This window comes from Pleurodeles waltl, chromosome 9, assembly GCF_031143425.1.
Source record: "Pleurodeles waltl isolate 20211129_DDA chromosome 9, aPleWal1.hap1.20221129, whole genome shotgun sequence".
Taxonomy (NCBI): domain Eukaryota; kingdom Metazoa; phylum Chordata; class Amphibia; order Caudata; family Salamandridae; genus Pleurodeles; species Pleurodeles waltl.
Window position 1 is genome coordinate 672,083,740 of NC_090448.1, and position 18,235 is coordinate 672,101,974.

The window sequence follows — 18,235 nt, forward strand, 5'->3', positions numbered from 1 at the left end:
CACCCGACCCTACACCCCCGACTTGCCCTGAGCCCTAAATCCTTCCCCACTAAGTAAACTACCCCAACCCCCACCCACCCTAAATCCACCCCACCACTAAAAACTACCCACTAACCCTCACAGCGTCCTCTCCTGATCCTTCCTCCTCTTCTCTCCTCCTACATCCTGCCCTTCCTTAAACCTTCACCCACCCCTAAAAAATAAAGTAGCCCGTCCCCCACTCTAAGCCTTAAAAAAGAAAAAAATACCCTGCCCACCACCCCTGCCCCTAAAACAAAAAATGACCTGGAACCCCCACTCAGCCTAAGCCCTTAATCCTCCACGACCCCCAAAAACTAACCCCAGCCCTGCCTCACTTACCTTACTGCATCCTCTCCCGATCTACTCTGAGTTTTTCTGTGCCTCAACCACCGATATGTGCAGTTTGGCACATGCATGTCTAAGGCACAGAAAAAGGCAGTTGTTCCGGCAAGCATTGTTACGGTTGTGTGATAAACATCTGCATTGTTCACAACGTGTTATTTAGGACCTTTCCCCGTTAACTTTATTGGGTGTAGTTACCGTTGTCACAAAGTCTCTTGGTCTCAGGCTCACCTACAGAGTGAGCCCTTGACAGCTTATCCTCACTTCCCATGTAAAGCCAGTCTTACAAAGGGAGTAACCTGTTTATCTAACTTGAGTATGCCTGCCTCTACAACACAGGGACTACAGTGGTAAAGACTAAAGACCAAGATAAATTGCTCACAGGAGAACAGAGGCTCACTAAACCTCTAGGGACAGGTGCAAATTGTAGGAATATTTTTCATACCAGAGCTGCACTTGAAATGGTATCTGGTGTGTGGGTAGGTAATCAGTCTAATTGAGTCTACGTCTGATAATTAAAAAAATACATCTCTTAAAATGAGCTTTTGTATATGTCGAAAACACCAGTTTGAAGATTCCTGTGCATTGAGCTCTACAAGCTGGTTTCTTGGATGCAGGTTTTTTTTTGCTGTTTCTTCCCCTCAGTGGAAAAAATCTAATGTACAAAATAATACGAGCCTATATTGCAAAACAAAATATCTTAACTTTTAACGAGTTAAGAAAATAAATTTGATTTGGAAGCAACCCTGTTCATTGTGATCATCTTGCATAGAGGAACACATGGTAGCCAGATCTACCTTCATATTTAACCCCTCCAAACCTCTGTTCATGGCAAAGATTCATACCACCTGCACACATCATGAGTTGTAACTCCACCACCTCTCCTCGCAAGAAAGCCATGTTTAATCTGGGTTGTCTCCACGGCGATGGTGTCTGCTTCCCAGGGGCGTAGCCTTGTCAGTTGGATTGGGGGGGATTTGAGCTTCAAATTTTCCAACAATTGTGCTGGCATGTAACATTAAAATACATTACACGAGAAGCAGGGGGCATGAGAGGGACTAAAGGGGCAGTGAAAAGGGAGACAAATGCAGATTGGTAGGGGTACTAAGTGAGAGAAAAAACAATATTTTGAATAATAACCAACATTTTTAAAGACTTTCAAAACAGAGAGGGTGTGTGGTTTTTTTGTCTGTGTATATATAAAAATTCCTGGTGAAATTCGACAGGCACCTCACCATACCAGACTGAAAGTACCTGTAACCAAACTATTTATTAGAAAATACATTGGGGGGTGTAACACCCCACGCCACCACCCCCCCACACTCCTCACCCCACCTCCGAAGTTAAACCCAGCTGCTTCCACTACAGTCCTCCATCACTAGCGGGAGAGAACCTGTGTCACCCAACCACCCTACAAGGTTGAAACTTCTCTTGTTTTGCCAGTCACTGATATTGCACATGTTTTTCTTGACACATTGTATCTTGCAATATTTTGCTTTCAGTATTTTTCTGGTGACATTTTTTGCTCTGGCAGCCAAATATTAACAAGCAGATTTGATATCCACCTTGGGATTTCTGCAATTTAAAGATGTTAGTGAACAATGAGACAAGTTTTCGAATGCTCTTCCGCAATGTACTAACAGTCTGATTGATCTGAGTGGACCATGCCAGAAATTCCAGCCCAGGATTTCTAACCTGATGGCTGAACATTAACACTGGACCTGTATAATGGAAATGGTAATCACAAAGTGTTTTCCCAACTTAGCTTGAAAAGCCGAGCCCACTGTCCTCCATCTCTACTTACATATCTAATTCTTACCTGGGTAGAAGTCTTTTGATTTGGAGAGCTTGATGCTGGCACCGGTTTCTTTCTGCAGCTGCACAATGGTCTGGCCACCCTTCCCAATAATGGAGCCTGCTGCATAGCTGGGTATCAACACCTTCAGGAAGTACTCCCCTTCTTCTGCAAGAGAGCAGAATACATAAGTTAGCCATGTACTCACTACGCAAGTTAGACATGTGCCATCAGTTGCACTGCTTATTAAACACTTTTGAACAGCAACAAAAGAAAGAACGACTAAGGAAACAAGGAAATTAAGAGATGTAGATAGATAGATAGATAGATAGATAGATAGATAGATAGATAGATAGATAGATAGATAGATAGATTCTATTAATCATTATCATACAGAAGATAGAGCTTTTCTTAAATGTTTGCAGGCTACCACAAATAAAACATAGCTCCCTCTACAGGATATACACCCCAGCATATACGCCCATTTTCACTGTATTCGGCAAAATTCAGGTATGTACTTTCTTTGATCATCTAATCAAAATCACTTGAAACTCCTACCTGCCATATAGGAGCATTATTTAGGAAACCAAGTAATGTAACATAACTTAACTCACCAAAGGTAGGCAGACATAGAAAAATGCTAAAATCTGCCCCCACTTCACACTGTCAATTGAGTAACCTTCTGCACTAGGGCTGAGGGAGATATATTTCTTCTACTACCAAAACAATGGTTAGAAATAATTGATCCACACTCTGCAAATTATATCACTCTGTTTGTAATATATTGACTAGGCACTTTTAAAGCTGTATCATAACAACACCTCTAGCTGAAAATATAGCCCACAAGCTTGCAGACCCTCAGCAAATTCTAGCACACCTGAAACCCCGCTATACAGATAAATGCATTGTGTAGATCATCCATTCATCTCTGATCGTTGGAAGCATTTTGTTACTTTTCTGCCTCCACGTGCATCTGCCATCAGGGGTTTACCTCCTCCTTCTCATGTACAATTACTAATAAACATTTATATTCAAATGAGCAAGGTGGTGTGGGGTATAGTGGGTATCTTGTGGGCTTTCACTCTTAAAAAACGTTTTGAAACTCGGATGACCTGCTCTTGGGTGAGTTTTAGGTCTGTTTTGCCACTTTGCGAAAACTGGAATGAGTGGGGTAACTGTAGTGATGAGGGAAGAAACTATTGAGATCTGTCTCACACCAAGCTCGGGTTCCTCCCAAATCACGTATAGAATTTTCAAGTCTATGTTCATGTCCAGAAACATTTAGCAATTACAGCAATAAGAAAGAAGTTCCAGAAAGTTCCATTCCACATCTACCCCATTTCATCAACTCACCGATTCAATTATGGACAAAAAATCATCTTTAAGAGATGAGGCCATTCACTGTGTGTGAGTGGTCGGGTGGCATTTAGTAGTTGATATCCAACACAATAGCATTTTAGATCAGTTGTAGTCTGCTAATTAGAAGAGCTAGTGCCCATCTGGTACTTTGACCAAAATAAAGGCCCAAACTGCTTCCTGTGACCGTACACGTGCACGTGCACGTGCAGTAAAGAAATGAGACAAACAACTGCTGTCCCTCACACAGGATGCAATGCCAATGGCTTGCTGATCTTAGAAGCTGAATAGGTATGGAGTGCTTGGTTCAACATACCCAAACACCTTCTTCAGTGGAGGTACATTTCTATGCTGAAATACGGTGCTTCTCTGAAAAGGTGACGGATAACATTCTGGGTTGGGATGCACCTGGAACATATAGGAATGCAAGAGGCTTCTTGGCAGAAGTCGCACATGTTTCTATAAAAGTCTATACTTAGTACCCCCATCTGGTGTCATTGTTTCAGTAACCGTGATTTACTGGGAAATAAAGACCAATACAGAACTGGCTTTACACAGTGCTCGCTATGTAAAATTGCCTAGTCTTTAGCTTGTACATAAACATGGACGAGTAACCGTCAGAGGTCCCACACAAGCCTTCTCACTTCGTCACTTTAAACACATATGGGTGACAACTATTCAAGATAACATCCAATTTCATTATTACTTTTGGTCATTGGAACCACGACCTACTCTTGGGCAAGGCATTATAGTCTCCTGGTGTTCCTGTTATCTTGCTTGAGTACCGTTCTCTACCAAGTGGTCACATCCTCAAAACCTGGAGATGGAATCATGCCTATTGTTGTGGAGGGGGGTAATCCTTCTTGTGCACTTGAGTTCACTGATAGGTATCTCATGTATTGGTTCTAATAAGATATTGTGGCTCATTACTCAACTGTGTGGTAATCCTAAGGCAATTTGTTAAGCAACAGAATCTGTGCCCCACCTATTCCTTAACCCAACTAATGTGGTCTTTACATACTCAGCTCTGACCCCACTAATTGCCTTGCAGAAGTCATAAAGACCTAGATTCCTCAAGATGTGCATTTTGTTTGAATAGCTGTACCTCGCTGTAGAGATGGACACAACAACAGGAGACAATTGGATAGACTGACGGTTCTAGGCTCAATCAAATGACTGCTAGACTGCAAGGTCCTTGGATTCTCAGCCACTGCCATACTCCACTGTATTCTTATCTGTTGATAACTTGCAAAGCCCGTCCATTTAGGTGGACCATACAAGGAGATTTCAATTGACTCACATCCACACATGCTCACATTATAAAGTATACCTTATTATTTACTGTCTCACTTTCCAGGAGTAGGTGAAGAGGATTTCTGGGGACATTTTATCACTGTCACAAGAAACTTGAAGAGCGACTGCTTCAGATGGCGTAGGAGAGATATTCCCCTCGCTATTGCGAGTGAGCCGCTAGATGCACCATCAGACTAATGTGGGGGTGAGACAAAAACAATTGGTTGAGAACATCTCAAAAAGGAATTCTGACAAAGAAGTCTTGAGAAAAAGTCGTGAGAGTATGAAGACTCGACAAAGACGAGTTAGGATGTTGAGATCAGCTAAGGGGGAAATAGGAAACAGGATACAAATGCCACCTTTTCGAGAAGAGCTTTAGTCTTAAAGAGTGTGCACGGATTACAATCTCCACAAACGAAGAAGGAAAAGAGTGGGCAGGATAAAGGCTCCTCAAGAGAAAGATCAAGAGTGAAGAGGAGGAGCAATTTCCCATAAAAAAAGAAGACCTTCCCACGGGGGGAGTAAGGCGTGGGACATGGAATGTGCTCTGACCATCAATGTAAGTTCTACAGACAGAATCCACAAAATATTGTGTGCTTATCTAATGTCTTCAAACGTGAGAGAATAAGAATGGGATACCTAGGTAAATTTGTCAGAATTAACTGACTGTGAAATGGATTATAATAGGCACTGATGAGTCAAAATGAAGTTTATGCCTCCTTCTTGCAACAGCATCCAACGTGAAAAATTGTCCTCTGAACCCATGGAAACTGCAAAGGTAACCTAGTCTGTGCCATGACCAGAGAGGGAGTTCATGCTTCCAAATGAACTGAAAGCTCTACCTAATTGAATTTCTTGACTTTTATAAGCAAAAAACTTGTTATACATTTCTACCTTTTCCATTCTGAGGTAAGTTTTTTCTAGTACAAGGACGATGCCCTGATAAGAACAGCTGCCTTTGGTAGCAGGACATGGTTTAGTACAGCGCTGAAAGCTATGATAGCCACATTGAGGTGTTTACATGTCATCATATTTGTAACAACATTCCCCTGGTATGATGAACTTTACTCTTTCCCAAACTGTGTTCTCTATGTATTTGATTCATGCTATAACATTTTTTTCCAAACGGGACTGAAAGCAACTGTTATATATAAACAGGGGAGATGGAGCATACATAGCTTAGTTATGTTACCTGTATCTCTATCATGTTCAAATGTTCAGACCTATTTAGTTGTGTGGGTAACTCTTGGAATCTGAATAGGACATACAGATGCTACAACGCGGAGAGTTCATATATGATACTGGATGTCTCAACTGGGTGAAAGAGATAGGGATAAAACTGAGGGAAAGTGGAATTTAAAGCTCCAGCTGTATGAGTTGTGGAAATTGTCGGGCTAAAGTTGTTAGTTAATGCACTAAGGCTTTAATAAGTAATAAAGGCATCCCTGTTTTGGGTTTGTAAGTCCTCCAAGATGGCCAGCAGTTGTCTCTTCTCTGATGCAGTTCTTGAATGTTGATTCTATGCAATATATAGTAAAGGTGTCAAAGTGTAGAAGTAAGTTTTGATGTCCAATATCACTGCTAGTATGCCTGTCACTATGGTATCCCCGAATTAAATATTTAGATTTTGGTGACAAACAACTTTAGCTAATTGTAGGCAGGTCTATCGTTTCCAATACATAACATAAACTTAGAGTGGGTTTTGTGTCAGCCCTCCACTCGTGAATATTCGGGGAGCTTTGTTCTGTTTCTTCGCTGTCTGCTTTTGATTTAATTAACATCCCCCTATTCTTTTGTTTGTCCCAACCAGGAGAATTTTGGTATCAGTGATCTGATATGTATCTCTCTACATCTCCCTTTCTTACGAATCTTATTTTTCATTCTTTAGCAAGCCATGGGAGTGCATCTGCTTCCTTGCACTCTCCCCCCCTTGCTCCTCTGTTCTTGCAGTGTGCTCTGTTTTGTACTCCCATCCCTTAGAAGTAATGATGCCCTAGCAGCCGCAAGTTGTTACTGGGCCACTCACTTCCACTCTTTGTGCATGTGCACATTGGGTTTTTCACATATTTACTTATAGTTTACCACTCCTACATCGCCGTTTGTCATTTCAGAATTGTAAATTAAAAATATCGAACTATCCACCTTGTTTGCTCATGACGCATAAGTACACATCAGAGTCAGTCTTGGAATGGGTAATGCATGCATTTGAGGGTGACCGTTAATGAAAAAAGCACTGTCAACGCTAATAGTTTAACCTTTTTGAGCAGAGACCTTCTGGTTATGTTAATTCTTGTTTTATTTCTCATTCATTAAAATATTATGTAATCTTACCCTACAAGTCCCTTGTTTTACAACAGTCCTCACACTGCAAAAACACTCCTATCCAAAAAGCACATAGAAGAAAAAGTGTTCACTGGGCTAAATTCACTCTTTGTAATTCCACTTTCAGTGTTACACAATTCTACTTTAGTACACTATCCCTTCTGTGCTAAAGTTTCTCAGTGCTGCAGCACCTCTGCTACAGAGGACCATAGTGCCGGATTAAACCCTGTGGAGGACCCTCGGCAGTTGAAATTTTGGGGCCCAGTGCCCCCATCGTAAATTATCTCCTAATACATTTTTTAATTTAACCAAACAACAATTTCGGGCGCCGAAACTCTGGGCCTACAAAAGAGTGTCGACAAACAATATATTTACGCTTTGTTCAAGAAAATGAAAGAATTCTTAAGTCAGCAAAAAACGGGTAAAAGTACATGAACAAGGTAGCGATCTGTTATAGCAGAAATTAGATGGTGAAGTTACTCAAACTTCACTATAACTCAGAGAAGCTAACTTACTAACGTCGGGTATACATAGGACATCAATGTTCTCAAAGCATCTACTCACAAATATTCTGCTAGGGTCTGGAGTCGGCAGGAACGTGCAGCACAATAACTCACAGAAAGCTTCATTTCTGGAGGTTAGAGTCACTACATTTTACAGAGTACCGTAAACAGTGTCCCGTAAGACAGAGAGGAAATGATTTCCGACCCAAAATGGCGGTTTGTAAAATATATGATTATGATACCAATTAAAAATCCAATCGTTTAACAATAAATTGTAATTCAAGTTTACTCATTTTAGTCAATAAAATGTATATAAAATGATAAAATACAAAGTAATGTATTTACAAATTCTTTATTATTAATGTTATTAGGTTATTTTCACTATTTGTACACTTGTTGATAATGTACTTTAACACTAGAGGCACTACTTTTGAATTTGTAAAAAACAGTGATTGCATTACAACCTACACATTCAAATTTCCAGCTTTAAAAAAAGACCCAAAATGGCAGTCGTTTGCGGTACTCTGTAAAATGTAGTGACTCTACTGGAGGTTTCTCATGTGTGCGCTCTAGTGGGATAACATTGAACTAAGTAGTGTGCACGACGGCAGTTAGATGGAGATGACCATCACCACTGTATATTACACGTATGTAGTTTGCACCGAATTGTTTTTACAAACTGGCAGCTGACAGAAGATGAGATTTTAAGAGACAAACTTATGCGAATCTGATTTCTATGATTTATGTACTTTAAGTTGGTAATGGGTGCATTACATTAATACAGTATTTTCTCTATAGAGGCTTTAATGTAAGGTTTTCGTTTCTTTCAGTTGATTATTTTTTTATCTATCTTTTTAAAACAATTTAAGAAAGCTTGATTGTAATTTTCTTTGAGGAACAAATCAAGATTATCTTGTTGCGGGGCCCCTAAAAGGAGTGCTGCCCATAGGCCGGTGCCTACTTTGCCAATTTCGTAACCCGGAACTGGCGGAACACTCGGGAAACTATATTTTCTATGAATAATCCTCACAAAATAAATCAGCTCACACACTGGCAGAAGCATTGTTTGAAAACATTGCACATACGGTGCACAAATCTCTCCTAAGAACACTGTTTGTGCAGTGTAATAATCTTACTTAATAACACTGCATAGGCAGTGGAAGAACCTCACTTGATAACACAGCATACACTGTTCAGGAACCTTAATTTATAAAACACCATATATAAACAAGAGTGTCTCTCTAGATTACATAGTGTATATCGTGCAAGAGCATCATTCAAAACTGCATAGACAGTTCAAGAATCTCAACTAAAATCACAGCATGTGCAGAGCGGGAATGTAACTAAATACCAGAACACCACCTGCACTGGAATCTTACTTTATAACACCCAATGAACAGTCCAAGAATCACACTAACTAACCCTTTATATACAGTACAATTAACCCACTTAATAACGCTGCATATGCAGCATGGGAACCTCACTTGAGACAAAAGTGTTAGAACTTCACTTTGTAAGTTTTAAGTCAAAGTTTACCAAACAGTGCAGCTGTCTGCTTGCAAAAGACTTCTTGGGGACATTCGGCAAACTTTCCTGGGAATGCATTCTGCCCATTGCTTACCATTGGTTTTGTAACTCACATTTACTTGCTATTTGCTGGCTTTATTTGCTTTAGGCCATCCAGCAGGTCTTTATCCCTTCCATGGATCATTGCCTACTTACCACCTCTCTGACTGGCTCCTTCTATTCTTCCACGAGTGCTTACTTTCTGGGATCTCTTTTATTCTTTTTCACAAGGCACTCCAGGACTATGGATGTGGTTTCAGCTGTCTCCTTAGTATGCTATTTCACAGCAGTAAACATGCTGTATTTTCAAAAGGTTTCCTGCCGCCTATATTTCTGCGAGACTGATTCTAATTATCTTTGCCAATACCAGATGCCTATGAGGAACAATGTTCTATCTATGAGCTTGTTTAATTTTTTTTTCAGTGCTTTTTACTAATAGCATAATGTAAACTATCCTCATCCTCAATTTCATGCCCATTCTGTAGGCACTGGAAGTAGAGGAGAAGGGGTTCTGAAGCACCTCTAATATAACCATGCTGGAGTTCAGAAGTGAATGAGCAATAAGCAGGCCTTTAGATGTTGATGCTGTCTTGTAACATGTGCTGTACATTCAAAGAAAGGGGTCAAATGTTAGGCTCTGTCTTCCAGGAAGCTTGGTGTTTACTTTTCTTTCCCTGACAGCAAAGTGAAAGGATTTATGTGACAATGTTGCTGGGCATGGTAATGTAAAAAGGCTGAAGGATGTTATTTGTTTCTAGCACACAACAAAATGTAAATGCTGGAAAATTAACTGTACACATATTTCAGAATATATCAGAATTAGGAAAGCACAAAAGAAGCACCTTTTTTGTAATTCAGAGGTGTGGTTAAAACATATATTTTAGTAGGTCAAAACAAATCAATACACTAGATGATGCCAATAATCAGGCATTCTTTTTTGTGCACTGTATAGATTTATCAGTAAAACTGTATGACTGTGCAAATGTAATGGTCACTTCAATTGAAAATGTGTCCACTGTAAAGACTGTGCGCTACCACACCAGGCATACTGCACTCTACACAACTCTATGCCACTGTATGCCCCTCCGATCTATGACACTTTACTCCGCTCTGTGGAACTTTAAGTCACTTCACTCTATTACACTCTCTAGCTCTCCACTCTATGCCACTATGCTCTATTCCACTCTACTCTGCCACTCCACTCTATAACACTCGACTCCAGTATACACCACTAAACTCTTTGCCACTCTACTCCACTTTATGCTACTCTACTCTTCCACATGCCACTCAACAACACTACTCCACTCTGTGCCAATCCGCTCAATGTCACTCTAGTCATGTAACTCTACCCCTTCACTCTGCAACACTCTACGCGACGCTGAGCCACTTCACTCTACACCACTCCATCCTGCTCCACGTAATGCCACTCTGCTCTACTCCATTCAACACCATTACACTCTACAACACTACTCCACAATACGTCACTCCACTCTACAACACTCTTTTCCACTCTATGCTACTCCTCACTACTTTACGCCACTATATGCTACTCCACTCTTTGTCACTCCAGTCCACTCTACTTCACATCATTCTATTCCATTCTACAACACTCTTCCTCCCCCTGACACTCCAAACCATTTTATGCAAATCTACATCACTCCACTGCATGACATGCCACTCTACGTCACTCCAAAACACTCTACTTCACTTTGCACTGTAGGCCACTCCACACTTTGATGCTCTATTCCACTTTATGCCAATCCAAGCCACTTTACTCCAATCTATGCCATTGCATTCTGCAACACTCTATGCCACTCTGCTCATTGCCACTCTATTTTAAGCCACTCTAATCTATGACACGCCACTCTACGACACGCTATGTCACTCTGTTCTACGCCACTCAATGTCACTTTACTCTGCTCTACACCACTCCACTCCATCACACACAACTTTACCCTATGACACTCCACTGTACAGCACTCTGATCCTCTCTACACCACTCCAATCAACAATACTCCACTCTACACCACTCCACTCTATGACACTCCACTCCACTCTACCACACTCTAATCCATTCTATGCTGCTCTACTCGATGACACTCTACTCTATGCTACTCCACAACACTGTACTCACTCAACGTCACTCTATGTGACTTTACTCCACAACACTCCACTCTACGCCACTCAAGTCAAAGAAACTCTACTCCAATCTATGCCACTCCACTCTATGCCACTATTCTACTCTATGCCACTCCACCATACTGTCCCTACTGTTAAAAAACAGTTATTTCTCTACCTTACCGCTTTTTAAAAACCTTCATAAAAATTCATTTTCTATGCAGGAACCACATATTATTAGTGTGAAAATCTCATTTTATAACACTGCACATACTATATACTTCGACGATTATCATGGACATCGGTGTCTTCTTTGTAACAGAAGAACAGCTATTTTACTATAAACCGATTAGACAAAAATTAAAAGTATTTAAAAAGTTACATTATTATACTACTCATTCTGTGCATCGTACTGCTTCTACAATAATTTTCATACTTGCAGGAACCTCATTTTTCTGTGCAACTTTTGTAATTTATTACAATATTAAGCTGACATATGTTGTCCCATATAATCTTTTTGCCCGGGGCCTTCTTTTCTCCCTTACCAGTTCCCCTGTCCTACCCCCCAGTTGGTACATGCCATGTTCTGTTGACAGTTGCTATGACAGCACTGGACCCAGTCAGCTGATGTGGCTCAGAGGCTGTCATCTTGCATGTTAATAAAGCGCTCTTTGAACTCATACAGGGGTGGTTTTCTTTGCAGCAGCAACATTAATCCTTCTGTGTAAAGACTCAATAACTTAACACCTGCTGTGTGACGATTCCATTTTACAAAACTACTGATGTTCATGGATTTCCATCTGCATCTCTACCCCAACTGTGCAAGCGGTGCATCATCATACTACACTGTTCGCAGGCAAACAGGCCTAAGAGCTTTTTTGCATAACTGTACAGAAGCCTTCTGTAAGAGCCGTTTGTGAAGTGTCATTAATCTGCACATCATTCGTATTTACAAATCCTGATATTTTCATTTTATGCAGAAAAAGCGAACATTGGAGCCTGCCTGTGTTTGCTTCTGTGTGTACACAAAGTCAGATGGTAAGTATCAGACTTCAGTACAATGTGTATCCCTTCCCACTGTTCCTTGGTATTTCAGGTATCGCACTACACTTTGTAATGATGGTGAAAGCACTGAAAACCATACTATCGCACAAGCTTTGTTTGTACACAGGATGAAGAGGTAGTCTTAGACTCGTCATGCACTTCATGCAAGTGCTAAATTTATGTCAAACTCATTGTGTTCCACTACAGTTGCCCCTTCTTACAAAATAGCTAGTTGTTCGTTTTTGCTCTTTTTCATTAACATCGTATACTGTTCTCTGATGCGCAACACAAACTGAAACTTTGAATGGCATCACGTGACCTGTGACATTTGTGTTTTAAAGAGTGTCTTAATAACACCCACAGCTCCAAGTACCGCAGGCTTTGTTATACACAATCCACTTAAACCGATATCAGGCCCAGGATAAACCCCGAGTCAATACGCTCTCGGATCTGCCCAGGTCCGATCTGAATGCTCTGAAAGCAGATTAACTCCATAGCAAAGGGCTCTGTGGTAGGTAGGAGGTCACAGAGGTGCGCTCCACTCTCGCTGATGGAGACCATGGATGAACGGTGCGTCAGAGAAAGCAACACTATTTTAAGAAATAAGCAAGGAAAATCTCCATTGTCCCACTAAGAAAAGAGACGACGAACACACCACTTTCACAAGAAAGGTCAAATAATACATTAATCTAGGGCATCAAACAGTGTTTAATTTGTGCTGGTGGGTGTGGGTGATTGGCACAGGCACTCTTTTTTGTGGACTAGGACTTATTTCCTCCAACTTTGACCTTGAAAAGGCGGAGAAAGGCAGAAAAGGTAGGAACACGCTCCTAAACAATTTTAGGGGCCTTGCACTTGTTTTATTTATTTATTTTATAAATGGTGGACTGTCATGAATAAAATAAATTATTAAAGATTTGTGTGTGAATTTCATGTATTAAGTAAGCTTTTCTCCAGGGAAATCGATATTCATCCACTACAGGAGTTAGTACCACATTCAAATACTATGGCCCTCATTATGAGTCTGGTGCCGCCCCGGTCAGACCACTGATACGGCCAGGCTACCGCAAGCCGTCAGCCTGGCGGTCCAGTTGGTTTTCATCCTCCAGGGCAGCACTGCTTGCAGAGCCGCCCTGGGGCTTCTGAGTCTCATACCACCAGCCTTTCCATGGCGGTTAACACTGCCACGGAAAGGCTGGCGGAATGGGGGTGTCGGGGGCTTGGCATGGGCAGTGCAGGGGCCACCATGCACAGCCCCGTTGCACATTCCACTGCCTGAATTACAGGCAGTGGATTGCTCGACGGCTGCTACTGAACCCGCCGAACCGCCACATTGGCGCCAGATCCATTAGGAGCCGGGGACAATGTTAAGGCCCTGTTCACCATAGGGCCAGCGGGCGGAAACACTGTTTCTGCCTGCTGGCTCTGCGGCGAACTCCTAATAGGGCTGGTGGGGTTCAGGCCACACAGGTAAGTATAGAACCCAGAGTAAAGAGAGACCACTGTGTGGCCTTCATCAAGGCCAACATCTATATATAATTTTACTATTCTTAGTGCAAGGTGAAGCTGAGAATACAAGCTCAGGACTCACATGAAGTGCAAGGCATTTAGTGCTGGCACTGGTTATGACTGGGATGTTTATCAGTGGAATACTTTTGGTCATCATTGTCAATGCAAAGTGTTTCCTGGGTTTACTGCCACATTAGTTGGTGATCAGGAGTTTTCAGGAATTCCTCTCTGGACCTGAGGCTGGGTAAAACATGAGGGTTTAAACCCTGCAATTGAGGCAGTTGAGTCTCTTTGGTTTCTGATCAGATACTGATGATTAGAAAAAGCCACTCCCATCAACTCACTCTTGACTTTTCCTCCACAACCCTGTAGCTCGCTACCCTTTCATTCTTTTTGGGGCTAGACCTCATCTCCAGGTAGACTGCCCCACAGCAAAGGAATTCTGGGGCCTTTCACTAATTCACCACCCCAGTTTTGCAGTGTGCATGTTTTGCCTTTAAACAGTTGACTTTGGAGATATAGAAGAATAATCATTTGCATAATTTATTTGTACAGCTCTGCTACGATGGGCTAGTTCTGAGTGCCCCTCCCCCCACACTGGAGCTTGACTATCAAACAGCAAAATGTACAGCTCACTGGATGCCCTTACGGCTGAGCTAGCAGTCTAGATATTCAATTGCCGAGGACCACCCTAAACAAGTCCTACCAAAGTAATAGGTCTCAGATTTATAAGGCTGAGCTATTGGCATTGCCAACAGGCCAGTCATCTTCGAGTGTGTGCTCCACAATGCACACACATGCATGGCTCAGAATCCTGCAGTAGGTTTTCTATTGGAAACACATCCACTCGGTTAGAGTGTTGATAAATAAAAAATATGTGGCTACAGCATGGAAACACATACACTCCCAGTGATTGCTGCTGCCTAAAGGTAAAAACTGTCTCCCCAAGGAAGCAGCTTGAGTATTGATGAATAAAGAAAAGAGAGAGTGAGAGAATGGAAACACACTAACTCCTTTAGATGGATGCAAAGTACGCAAAGAAAGAGTCTCCTACTGGCAGATGTGAAGGATGCAACTCATTCAGCAGAACACTGCGACACTGAAATGCTCCTGAGTGGGACAAACACAAGAAAGGGAAGAAAACCTTTTCAAAGAAGAGCAGAACGCTTTGGACAGACAACAAAGCCATTCAATCAAGAGCACGGGGCTGACACTAAGCCCACCAAATATATGATATGGATTAGAAATACTGGGTCTCCCAAAAGCCAGCTGAAGTGGGTGCTTATCTTTTTATGCATTTGTTCAGCATTAGACTTTTTTGTGTCCACTGGATTTTCAGTGCATTGTAAAAAGAATGATAACCTCAATATAAATGTTCTCTTTTGTGTAAAAATTAAGTTATATGTATTAAATAATAATTGAAACGTTTCTCTGTATAAATCTGAGCTTCATTGTTAATTTCAGCGTGGGAGAAGACAACCTGACAGTCCTCGAGCCTAATGGTGAGGGGCTCACTTGCTGTCTCCTTTTAGAGCCTTCAGACAAAGGGAGCCGACAGCCGGTGGGGTGTGTATGTGGATAGCTTACTGTACACCAGCTGTTCTCAAGGAGAACCAAGAGAACGGGGGGGCTTTCTGTATCTCCGTTCTCATATAGGGGAGTTACTGTCTGCCATCTGTTTCCACAAATACCCTGAGAACATGGGGCTGATCATCACCTGCCTCTTCTCCAAGGAAATGGGTATGTATCTGCTGTTCTCAAAGCAAGGAGGGATACTCTCTCGCTACCTGTTCCCAAAGCAAGGAGGGATACTCTCTCGCTACCTGTTCCCAAAGCAAGGAGGGATACTCTCTCGCTACCTGTTCCCAAAGCAAGGAGGGATACTCTCTCGCTACCTGTTCTCAAAGGAAGGAGGGATACTCTCTCGCTACCTGTTCCCAAAGCAAGGAGGGATACTCTCTCGCTACCTGTTCTCAAAGGAAGGAAGGGGTCAACGGCCTGACCATCCCGGGAGGAAATGGGTACAGTGCCAGTCTGCTAACAAGTGGAGACTCGTGGCCTGGTTTAAAAGGAGAAGGGGTAATGGGGCGCGTTCTGAAAGGGAGAGACTCGCGGTGCTAGGGGAGTGCTACCTGCATGCTGATGGCCGGGGCTGTTGATTGGCTAAACAGCCCAAGGAGCAGGCGCACTGCTTCTGTTCTTGGGCCCCACAACTCCAAGAGACGGCGTGCTCTCCCTAGTTCTGGAGTTCGAAGAGGGATAGCTTTCACACTGCGAATGTGGACTGCGCCATCGAGGGCGCTGCTGCCCTAAAGTCCCCTCGCATCACGCCAATTGTTTTATAAAGGCTGTGCCTCCTGTAACCTTGAGGGGCTGCAATCTGTGCACTCTGTGAATGCGAAGGCAGTGTTGGGGTCTGTTGTCCCTCGTAGTCACAGCATTCGGAACCAATCGGGAGGGTCTCAGAGGGAATCCCACTTCATTAATAGTCATGAGGCCGGATTTCAATTAATCTTTCGGAACAGAGGGTTTGCACAGTGTGTTTATCGGTACATCCATTGAAACGTAAAAAAAGATGAGTTAAAATGGCAGCGCTGTGAAAACATAGCAACCCCTTTGCGACCAGATCGTTGGTATATCAGAGCCACAGTCACATACGCCGATGACATGCGGAGCCAGTGCTTCGAGGGGCACTTTTTACCAAGCGATGTTTAGAACCCAGAGCAAAGCCTGTCCAGCCCTGGCCCGATCTAATCCAAATGTATGAACAGAAAGCCTAAACCAATTGAATTATCAAATACAAAAAGTAGCGCGGAGCTGGGCGCTGAGATCACAGGGTAGAAATGAACGCGGAATCTGTGTCAATATCCAGCAGAGGTCGCGGGATCTTTAGAGCTGCAAGCCCTGGCGTTTAAACTAATCCCTAGGATACACTGGACCCCAGCCAAAACGCACAGACATGCTATGCCAACATGTGCGGTGGGAGGCTGGGAATCCCAGGTCAGTGGCTGCATGTGACAGAGGTTTGGAGAGAACCCTGGTGCATGCAAACACAGCTCCAAGAAATATTTAATGTACCTTTCGGGTGCGTACATTAAAATCGTGATAAATGTTTCCACTTGAGAGAAAACATTTTTACACAAACCACTTTTTAAAATTATACAATACTTACCCAATGCACTGCCTAACGCCCAGCCCAAGCTCAACAATAGCAGGAAACGGTGCTCATTATTCGGATTAGAGCGTTTGAGTGGGTCGTAGTTTTCCTCTCTCTAGCCTGCAGTGTGTTTGAGGATGCCCTTGTGTCTCTGGACAGTGTGTTAGTGTTGCTGGGGATTTCTCTAGTGTTGCTGGGGGTGTGTTTCTCTACTCTAATGTGTGTCTGTACACCGACTGCCCGATTGCACCCTGTCCTGGGTCCCTGTGCAGGGCGTTGTCCTACAGCGACCAATAATTTCTCTCTGCACATTGTGTCTATCTGGCTGCACCTGTCTCTTCCTCTCTCTCTCGGGTGCATTCGTTAATGACCCTATTTCTGTCTCATGACGTGCCTTTTGGTGTAGGTGTCTCACTACAGTAGGGTTTGCTATCTCGGGTATCCATTGGTATTCCTGTGTCTCTTTTGAGTTTCTTTTTAATTGCTCATGTTTCGTTCTTTTCTGTTATGCCTGGTTATTCCTGCTCTAGTGTCTCTAAAAAGCTTCTAGCTGTTTAGGTCTGTTCATCATTCTGCACTACAGCGGTATATCTAACTTGTTCTTTTTTTCTTGTGCCTTTGTACATCTTGGGTCGATCTAAATGAGTTTGTCCTGGTGTCTGAATAGTTTTAGTCCATCTCAACGGGTCTCATCCACATTATTACTGCACATCTGAGGTATCGCTGTGCAGTATTGCTGTCTGATTTCTGTGTCTGCACAGTGCCTCTGTTCGTGTTCCTTTGTCTGTACACGGTGTGCTTGTATTATTGTCCATGTTACCATGTACAGTGCTTGTCTGGCTACGCATGCTCCAGTGTCCCTACTCAGCTTCCTGCCCCTGTGTCTCTGAGCAGCTTGTGTTTGTATACTAAGCAACTAACTAGCCATGCATGCGCCTGTGTTTCTGTACAGCTTGTGTTTGTATAATAAGCAACTAACTAGCCATGTATGCGCCTGAGTCTCTGTACAGCTTGTGTTTGTATACTAAGCAACTAACTAGCCATGCATGCGCCTGTGTTTCTGTACAGCTTGTGTTTCTATACTAAGCAACTAACTAGCCATGTATGCGCCTGAGTCTCTGTACAGCTTGTGTTTGTATACTAAGCAACTAACTAGCCATGCATGCGCCTGAGTCTCTGTACAGCTTGTGTTTGTATACTAAGCAACTA

At 42.5% G+C, this 18,235-nt stretch overlaps 1 protein-coding gene across 3 annotated transcripts in view; it reads right to left on the reverse strand.

The window, feature by feature from the left end:
• LOC138259847 (RNA-binding protein Nova-2-like) overlaps positions 1–18,235 on the reverse strand; it is a 202,094-nt gene that overhangs the window by 160,939 nt on the left and 22,920 nt on the right. For 2 of the 3 annotated variants that reach the window (XM_069207750.1, XM_069207751.1), the window contains exon 2: positions 2,183–2,326. In XM_069207750.1, the coding sequence (XP_069063851.1) occupies positions 2,183–2,326 (144 nt within the window). Of the gene's footprint in view, positions 1–2,182; positions 2,327–4,844; positions 4,925–18,235 lie in introns of those variants that run through there. The other variant, XM_069207752.1, reaches the window with a different exon arrangement.